General features: G+C 33.6%; 1 protein-coding gene across 1 annotated transcript in view; it reads left to right on the top strand.

Annotated features, from left to right (window-relative positions):
* LOC126879984 (uncharacterized) overlaps positions 1-10216 on the top strand; it is a 49391-nt gene extending 39175 nt beyond the window's left edge. The window contains exon 8 of the mRNA XM_050643436.1: positions 939-10216. Coding sequence (XP_050499393.1) covers positions 939-1089 — 151 coding nt within the window. The 3' untranslated portion in view covers positions 1090-10216. The remainder of the gene's footprint in view (positions 1-938) is intronic.
* The last annotated feature ends 302 nt before the right edge of the window (positions 10217-10518 follow it).

Below are 10518 nucleotides of genomic sequence, written 5' to 3' on the forward strand. Positions count from 1 at the left end.
TTGTGTTCTGCTTTGCGTTTGTCAAAGGTTCTACCAGTTTGACCGATGTAAGTTTTTGGGCAGTCACTGCTTGCAAGTTTGTATACCACTATGTAAGTGCATTTTCTTTTGGTTGGGAAAATGAGAATTTTTAAAACTTATTTATATAGAGTTAGATATCTCACTAAGATAGATTTCTTTTTATGCTATATCTAATCTTCTATTACATAGTGCAATGTGTGTTGTATTTTGCATTTTATTCAGGTAATTTATAAAAAAAAACTTAAAAATGTATAAACATTTTCAATTGCGTTGCAACCCGAAAACTCAGCAAGTACCATATTCTGGTTCAATCGGAGAATGCAGGAAGAGTCTATACCGGTTTCGAGGCTTTTTTGTCCCATCATCAGTAGTCCCATATCCTCTTCTCTTCGATTCAACCAGATACCTCGAGGCGTGCAGTCCCAGATTGCAACGAACGAAATGTCACGGATATCGTAGCGACATCTGCTAAAAACAAACTAAGTTCTCAATCTAGTAGTACAGAAACCGGTATAGACTCTTCCTACACCCTCCGATTGAACCAGAATATGGTACTTGCTGCGTTTTCGGGTTGTAAAGAAATTGAAAATGTTTATACATTTTTAATTTATTTACTCTTTTTGGAGTACTTAGGAAATCTTCTTGTTGGAACTTTACCACGCTGAGCAGATGGGACGTGAATTACTTAAAATTCCCTCATCTTACTGTTCGTCTCGGCACCCGTATAGCTTATAATTTTTGAAAGCCGCGGAGGTAGTAACCAGAGAGATTTCCATCTCTTATCAATCTGGTAGTATGGAGAACGATATTTATTGTCAGTTTCTGTACTACTAGATTGAGAACTTAGTTTTAAAAAAAGCTTGTTTATTTTATGATGTATATGTTTTATAGTTTATTAATTAACTTATTTTTATTAGGTGTAAAGAAGTTCTTGTTATGGATTACTGTTACACTACATCGAAGACAAATCTCAGGGACTTTGACAATTATTACGAAATCTGTTTGGGTCCGGCTAATATTTCGATTTTCGTAATACAAGAATACTCAAGCTCTAGTGATAGTGATTAAATAAGTCTATACTTAAAAGCCACAGGTTAGAATGCAGTGCAGGTAGCATAGAGCAATGTATTTCTTACGGGAGAACGGCTGACCACGTTGCCGGTTTACCCCGAGCGGCGCATCAGGGCCGGTGATTTCTCAGTCTATCGCCAAACTACCACGCACACGCACCTACCACTGTGCCGACATGAGCGGCATCGCTGCGCGTCGTAAGACCAACACTGCATTCTAACTGTGGCTTCTACTTTAGGTAAAAACATTGAATTACTAGATATGCCAACATACACAGTACTTTTTAGATAAATATAAAGCCTTCGAGAAAATCTAATTAGAGTAGTCTGTGTGACAAAAATGACGAGGTTTGGGATTTTACCTACTTCCATAGAATAATAAATACATAATCTAACTCGTTTACAATTTTGTTTTCAACCGTAGACATAATAATCAGCCCTATTCTCTAACTTTTAGCAAATCGAATAGAAATGACCAAGTCGAATCGTAATTACCCGAAATCGGAATGTTTAATATCTATCGCGTGTTTGGATTGGCGATATTTTCGTGTTTGAATTGGCATTCTGTAACTCACATCGTAAGCAGGTTAAATCGAAATCGGCAATTTCTATTTCACGTGGTCAAGAGGGGGTGGCAACCCTGCATTGTCAAGCGAAATTAGTGTTCTGTGACCTGTTTGTTGCTGGTTCTAAATTTGAAATACGACACCGTTACCATATCTTCAATTTTTCATACTATCACATTACATACAGTTACATTTTTAAAAATAGTTTTGAAATAACAAATAAGAAACGTTTTGAAAAGTAAACAATAAAATATTAGTGTAAATATTGGACACAAAAACCTCAAAAGATCATAAATGGTTTTAAATCAAAGTTAATTAAAATTGTTATAGAAAATAAAATAATCTGATAAATAAAAAAGATAAATGAGGATAAGATGTATGATGTAAGATATTACTAATAATTATATATAATCTTAAGGTTTGATTCCAGCTAAAATAACTTATAAACAACTTTTCCCAAAAACAGCGTCTTTTCTATAATTATTTTCTTTTCTATAAGCGTTGATTGATACAAATACAAGTAAACTGGTATAATATATTTATCAATCAACGCTATAAGTCTCTCTTTATATTTTAAACGTTCTTGTACATTATGCCATTGATTGAAATTGTACAAGAAATAACCAAAGAAAGTTTGGCAACACTGTGACTGGCAAACATTCAGGCTTGCCATGTCTAGGGATTTTCCCTGAATCTAGGGATTTTTGAGCTTTGGAGGGATTTATTTTTGAAATCTAGGGATTTATTAAACTGTGCTAGCTCCACTTTTCTGTTGTTATTAAAGATTTGTCATTATTTATTGTTCCCTGATATAAACTAAGTAAACATTAAAACATTAATCAATGATTAAAATGGATTAAACATAGTGGTTATAAATTAAATTGACAGCTGTCATCTGTCAATTTCTTCTTTTTTAGGCCAAATTAATACGATTTAGGGATTTCTAGGGGAAATTGAAGATCCCGTCTAGGGAGATTTTGAAATTTCATCTGGCAACCCTATTCAGAATCTGAATTTCGGATGTCAAATCAATTTTAAGGTTACGTTTGATGCATACTCTTACATATCTAAATTAAATATACAATTCCCTAAGTAAATACCACCACAGACTAAAAATTAAGCAGATACAAGAGGTAAAAATACTATAAATAATGATAAATAAGTAGTAATAAATTATTTTTAGTAGATATAAAATATAAACGTCAAAACAAAATACAATGCGCTTGCGTCAAGCACAATTCCGATATCGAAATCTAATTTCGACAGGGTAAATGTTGTCGAAGTCATTTCTATTCACTATTCCGATTGTAGAGATTCCGAGGAGTTATGGAATATCGATTTTGACTATTTCTATTCGACTTGGCCACTTCTATTTGATTTTCCTGACTTCTATCATCGAAATGAGTTACAGAATAGGCATGATTACCTGAACTGCTCGCTCCAATCTAAAATTGTTTCCTCAGTGCGAGAGAGAAAAGTGTTTGTATACAGGGTATCCATCTCTTTCTAATCAGGGGTTTTATCGACCACATGACTTTCCCACTACGGCCGATTTGATAAAGTCCGCCGATTAGAAAGAGATGAATACCCTGCTTACAAACACTTTTCTCTGTTGCACTGGGAGAACAGTTTTAGATTGCAGCACGCAGCCCATGTCTATGTTTTCAACAATATGTGTCTACAAATAACCTTTATATTGACGATGATAATGACAAAAAGTCTGGTACTGACATTTATGGTTTGTGAAGTAGTTGAATTGCCAACCAAAATTAGTCCATGCAAATTTCATAACCTACTCTAATTAGGATTTTCCTCGATGACTCGATATATAAGAATATGTAGATCGTCTTGTTAATATATTTTTAAGAATTAGTAATGAATAGGTCGAAAAAAGGAAAAAATTAGTTGCAATTTGGTAATGGTATATCGGTTCGAGATATACGTGAGATATACTGGCAGCTAAAACACCCAGTCGAACACATATAGCAAAGGATAAAACAGATCTGATATCGGATGAGAGTAATCTTTTTCTAAAGATTCCTAGCTTCTTGTGATATTGGTGTCCACATTGATCCATCTTCTATTAACAGCAGCTCGAAATAGATCAGTTGACATTAGACGAGTCCATTTCCTAAGATTGGTCAGCCAAGATATACGCCTGCGTCCAGGGCCTCTCTTGCCTTCAATTGGTATTTTTTATTACACATAATGTGACCGAAGTAAGCCAATTGTCTGTTCCTTACGGTGTTAATAATTTCTTTCTCTTTTCTTAGCATCTGGAGAATAATTATGTCACTTGTGTGGTGTATGTATGAGACCCTTAACATAATATGTCGATAGCATCACATTCCAAATACCTGTAACTGTTTTATGGCATCTTCTGTGAGGCTCCAGTTTTCTACTCCGTAGTGGAGGGCACTGTAGACGTAATTTCTAAGAATTCTTATGCGTATATTGATACTTAAAGATAAGTTGCAGATAATCATTTTAAGACCGTTAAAAGAGGTTCTGGCTTTGTTAATAGGAGTTTTATTTGGTAGTTGTGATCCCAGATATCTTTAATATTGTAGTTAAGGTAGCATATTTGCTCCACTCTTTCTAACGGTGTATCGTTTATTGTAATTTCGGCGTTTATGTTGGCGTCCTTACTAATAATCATTATTTTTGTCTTCTTACAATTTAGTTTTAGGCCGTATTTGTGCCATGTTTCTACAACATGTTGATAATCTCGAGTAACAAATTCAGTCGAAGACAAAATTCGTTTTTATGAGATATATTAGGCCCCGGACTATAAATGGGCAGACTGGGCATTTGCCCAGGGCGCCAAATTTTTGGGAGCGCAAAATAAAAAAGATAATAAAAATAAATTAGGGAAACAAATTACCGACTAAAAAATAGCTGACACAAAATTTTCAAAAATATATAGAACATAACAAGTAAATATAATACAGGCTACCGGAAATGTAAAATAAAAATAGTAAGAAACATAATAATGATAAGTTAATATCAAGTATTATTATTCATATATTAAATAATAATAATATTAGAGCTGGTAACACTGCAATCAGTTAATACGCTGTTGGCAGTACTTGTACCGTTGGGTACAGCCGGTGCCGGTGCATCCGCGCATGCGCTCATCTTCCGCTGTCTTACCAACAATCTTATAACCTCAAACGTTGTTTGTTTATTGTTTGACAAGTGTAGTTATTGCTTGGGACAAAGTGAGTGATAATTTTGTTAAAAAATTAACAAAAAACTAAGTGGTTCTGAATTCAGAAAGCGCGCTGCAAAGAAGGAGAGTGATAAACAAGATTATTTGCTTTTACATTATAGTAATAAAGGGGGCGCCAGTAGACCATTTGCCCAGGGCGTCAGTCACCTAAGCCCGGGGCCTGGAGATATTTATTTTGAAACTAAACATATAAAAGAAAAGATAATTAGCGTTAATTACTTGTTAATTTCGTTATTTAAATATACATAATTACAATCTACATAGTATATGATTTTCGTAAATCTTGGGTTGTTGTGACGTTATTTGATATATGAATAATAACCGATAAAGGGGTTAAGAGTGAAGAAAGAGTTGTCACTTTTGTGAAAAATGACAATTATGTCTATTATAGAAAGTTGCCTTGTATTGTATATAACCGTGAAATGACTAATATGGTTATTCTCAGAGCCATATTTCAGTGGGTCACAGTTTTTCGATTTCTTTTTAAAGGCACGTACATATCCTTTACATTGGTGCTCCGTGCTCCAAACCACCACCGATTGGATCGCCGAGGGTGGGCGCCGAGAGGAAGCACCAATGTAATGGATACGTGCTTTAACGTATTAAGTTGGAAGTGACAGAGGAAAATCCGTGATTATACACATTTATAACATTTATTCTACTTGTTGATAGATGGCGCTATAAATAGAAAAAAATTATTTACCTATTATCTATACGACTTAAGTCTATACAATCTATGCGACTATACAAATCAAAGAACGGAAGTTTCTATAAATACAATCAACACTATTGATTTGTTTTATACCAAATTGCAAATAAAAGGGTTATAATGCAATAGTCTTTTCATATTTGGCTGATTATGATCCTGACAACTGTCAGACTTTACTAGAATGTCATGCAATGATTCCCGACATTCTTAAAATCATATTTGACGTCAAAATTGATGACGTACTGAAAGAACGCTCTGAGAAGAACGTCATAATTAATGTATTGTAAGAGTAATGGCATATTGCATTGTTTTGGTGTAAAGTGACCTTTAGATTGTTATGCAGTGATGAAAAGACGGAAAACATAATACGTTGTGAAATAAAATGAGATGAAACTAGTAGAGGTGGGAAATTCAGCGATAGAAACCTATAAATTGACATTATATTGATAGTTTCCCATCTTTAGACATATCGGAAGAGTATTTCAACTAAAACTGTCACTGTCACAGTGGTAGTTCCCAAATTCACTTTTCCGATACATCTAAAGGTGGGAGACTATCAATATAATGTCAATTTGTAGGTTTCTATCGCTAAATTTCCCAACTCTACTACTGTCATCTCGTTTTAGTTCACAGCGTATTACGTTTTCCGTCTTTTGCGTTATTTTGCCGGTTATTAGCACGCTCATCAATGTATATGTTCACTAATTTTAAAGTAGGAGGACTGTTCTTTTTATGATTTGTTGAAATAAGTCGTTAAAATACAGAAAGAAGTCGATTGTAATCATATCTTAGAGTAATACGTTTAAGGTATTTACCTGAAATACAAAAAAATTGAGTCTATGTTGGCATATCGGTACTTTCAGATCATCCAGCACTTAATTTCGCAATTTCCGAAGAAATATCACCGAAATCTCGAAAACGTAAATATCTACTTATTATCAAGTAGGTGTTATATTAGTATTTAAGTAAGCTTATAAGGTTCCGTACTAAAATGCTTTATTTTAAGAGTTAAAATTTACTCGCAATCATTGAGTTCTCCAGCGCTGATGGTCATTTCCATTTTTTATCAAAAATAAAATATTGGCAAAAAAATTCTTGTTCTACGTCGTAGATTATTTTACAGCTTATTAAGTGCAACTACATTTTTAAAAACTTATCTGCTTGCTTATTCCGAAGATACAGATGCTATATACGAATGAGCTTAAAAGATATCATTTTCGAAAATATGTAAATAATAATATATTATTCAACGAGCATGTAATGATGGCTATTACTCACGATGATGAAGTTTGCGACACGAGCCGTAGGCGAGTGTCGTAATTCATCAGAGTGAGTAATAGCCATTACATGCAAGTAGAATACTATACTTTTTCTACGACCTTTTTTATTTGGATTAGTAGAAAAATATAATTATCAACTACTAACATTATTCAAAATCGAAAGATTTTATTTTTCATAAGAAAACATATTTTATATAACTATGGCAACACTGGTAGAATTGCCCTCTTTGAGCTTATGAAACAGTTGGCATTGACATTAGTGTCATGGAATGGCGGTGGCTGTTAAAAATAAGACATATTTTATGGCAATTACACGAAAAAGAACGTGTGATCTCAATAAAAATCTATTGTACAATCAACAGTAAGTAAAACAGAATTCATTGATATAAATTTCATATCCGTAAGCCCTTTTACGGAATTAATAGCGATTGTTTATATTCACCTTTTAATAACGTCAATCTTAAAATGTCAAATGTTGAAATTTAAACGTAAAAAATATAATAATCCATTGTTACAGTTAAAAATCCTTTAAACATTTTTCGAATTTAATTGTTGATGTAATTACAATGATTATTTTATTAAATAAACAAGTTTAAGTAATTTTATTCGCTAGTAGGTATATTAAAAGTGCCATGCACCACTTGAATCTAACTTCAACCCGTGAGTAATGAAAAGTAATGGGTGTTATTATCTATTCAAAAACAGCGAATAATGAGCATATTATTAAACGGTCGTAGAAAAAAGATCTTATTACACGTTGGTATATATGCCAGCTACCCCCCTACCACCAAAGACGGTTTCGTTTCTATTTATTTATTTTTTTCAGTGGGTTGCAATCAATTTAAAAATTTCAAAAATTCATACGCTTAGCTAAAGCTTTTATAAAACTTGTCTATTTTTTTTTTATAAATCCATAGGTTGAGTTTACATAAGCTAAAAATGATCTTTTTCCAAAATAAGTTTTCTTTTGAAGAGGGCTGCAAAACTATTTTTTATTTTGTGTATTTTTTCAAAAAATATATTTCGGATTTTTTCCAAATTTTTTCCGAAAAGTGCACCTTCAAAACCCCGTTAAAAAACAGGTTTTTTGTGGGGGATTTTCCCTATTTTATAGACATCAAATTTGATTAAATCAAGGTTTTTTCTATATATTATAATCTCAAATAACTGATTCCTTTCTGAGATTTAAAAAAAATGTGTGTGTACTTTGTACGCACGTAAGAAGTTATACTTCTATTATATGATTTCAACGAAATAAATATACTTTCAACAGGTTATTTGTATTTTATTTAAAGATTAAATTAATTTTTACTTACTACTTTCCAAAAATGTTTATTAAAACAATACCAAAAAATAAAAAAAAAAAGAAAACACACGTATTTGAACCGGGGACCTCTCGATTTCCGGTCACACGCTCTACTACTGAGCTATATTCCCTTTGCTTTGACAGGTTACAAAATGTCTCATACATACTGACAAATTTAATAGTCCAAGTGAAGTATACAAAAATACTTTAAATATACTTACTATTATTATACAATATCTTATTCCCGAGGAAGACAAATCCAAAGGCACAAAAATTATAATAAATATATTTACTAAAAACACTAATAATAGATTCTTTTCACGCACAACTTATTTGGGCTACATAAAGGTGTAGCGACTAATACCATACTGTCGGTGTGCGCATGCGTCAGGGAATGTAAAAATTCACCCTCGTGTCTAAAGAAGTATAACTTCAAAATTTTTGCGTAACACCTAAACCTCCAAAAAACCATGTTTTTAAAGGTTTTTGCAAGTTTTTGTGGTGTTAATAGTATTTTTTGAGATCGATACAACCTGAATCAATGCATCTCCAATTCATATAAAAAAAGAACAATAATTTTAGTTCTGAAAGAGACAAATATAATCATCGTTTATGTGAAAAATCAGGTTTTTGGATTATCCGGGGGTCTTGACTGGATTTACTCGTAGTTTTCAAGTGTTTCCGTTATTTTTGCTGGATTTTTCTATAACGTTTTGCAGTTATGCGCCATTAAATTGCACCTTTCAAAGATGTTCTTCAAAAAAATGAGATGATGTATTTTTAGTAGTTGAGAAATATACACAACCTCATCTTATACGAAAAAACCGGTTTTCAGATGATGGAGAAGCTTTTACTGTATTTTCCATCTCTTACCTCTAAAAAATATTAAGCCGCACTTTTCAAAGAAAACCGAGTTGTCATCATGTTGTTCATAAAAATTTTGAAAACCTGATGTTTCATTATGTACAAGGTTAAAAAAGTTGGCAAATCCACAAAAAACCACAGAATAACCCTTGAAAACCTGGTTTTCGCATAAAAGAAAGGTTCTACTTCTTTGAGGCCTGAAACTGTTGTTGTCCATTTTTTTTAATGAGTTCAAGACGCATTAGTATGAATTGGAAACCAACGCTTTTGTTCACAGGTTAGGTCACAATTTTTAGGCATTATGATTGTTAATGAGAAATGAAAAAGTGGAAATGATCATACGGGGCGTGGTATATTGAATTATTTATTTATTTATTATAATCATTATAAAAATTACATGTTTCATTGCCTTCAATTTGATATATTATAGTTATTCGTCAACTTAAGACGCAAATATAGATTTATTAAAGCTTTTTATTGTGAACTGGTGAGAAATCGTGTTCACCAACATGTGTGAATATATGGAAATTGTAGTGTCTCGCTTTTTTGTCGATATATGCATATGTCAGGTGCATATCAATTACTTTTTTCTTAAAAGCGGAGAAAATTTAAAAAAATTTAGAACATAGAAAATGTACAGTCGATGTACAGCATACCTCCAGCAATGTTTGATTTTCCTGTTATCATATTGTATTCGATAAATTCTGCCACGTGACATCTCTCATGCCTTTGTACGTTAAACTGTTTTACGCCAGTCAATGGGAGCAAGAATGAGCAAAACGGGCATGAGGGGCCCACATCCTCGAGCGCCGAGTCGCCGAACTGGACATAGCCCAGAGCGGGGACTCGGCGCCCGAGCAAGCAAAACAGATCGAAGATAAGTCACTAGAGATAGCGGGAATAGAGCGCCTCACGCTGGCCTGCATTGATCGGGCTAGGATTTCATATGGGAGTCCGTGTACCCAAGACTCCCATATGATAAGCACTTTGCTGATTGAGAGCCCCTATAGCGCATCAGAGTGCTATCGGGGGGTAAGTGGATGGTCTGGAGCATTGAAGCGGGGTGGAGTGATTCCTGCTTACGGGAGTTAATCCTCCTCGCCCCAATGAATTGTATCACCCGAATGTCATTCTCTAGGGGTGAGCAAGTCTCTCAGGCTGGGTTAAATCACTATGCTTGCTTGCTTGCTTGGGAGCAAGAATAGGATATTATCTCCGAATTCTATCCTACTGCATGGATTTTAATGAAATTTTGGGAATAGCCTCTACTTTTCTCCTAATTCAAAGTCTACCCTATGCCGATGTGCGCTTTTATCTTGGGGGTGGTTCCTACTCCTTCTCGGGGGGTGGACATTTTTTTGGTTAAAATAGCCACGGAAGTGGCTAAAGAGCCTAATTCTAAGCAAAAACTATGGTATATTTTTTTTTGAAAACTCGATACTTTTTTAGTTATGCGTGGTTGAAAATTGG

Source organism: Diabrotica virgifera, chromosome 2 (assembly GCF_917563875.1).
Source record: "Diabrotica virgifera virgifera chromosome 2, PGI_DIABVI_V3a".
NCBI lineage: Eukaryota > Metazoa > Arthropoda > Insecta > Coleoptera > Chrysomelidae > Diabrotica > Diabrotica virgifera.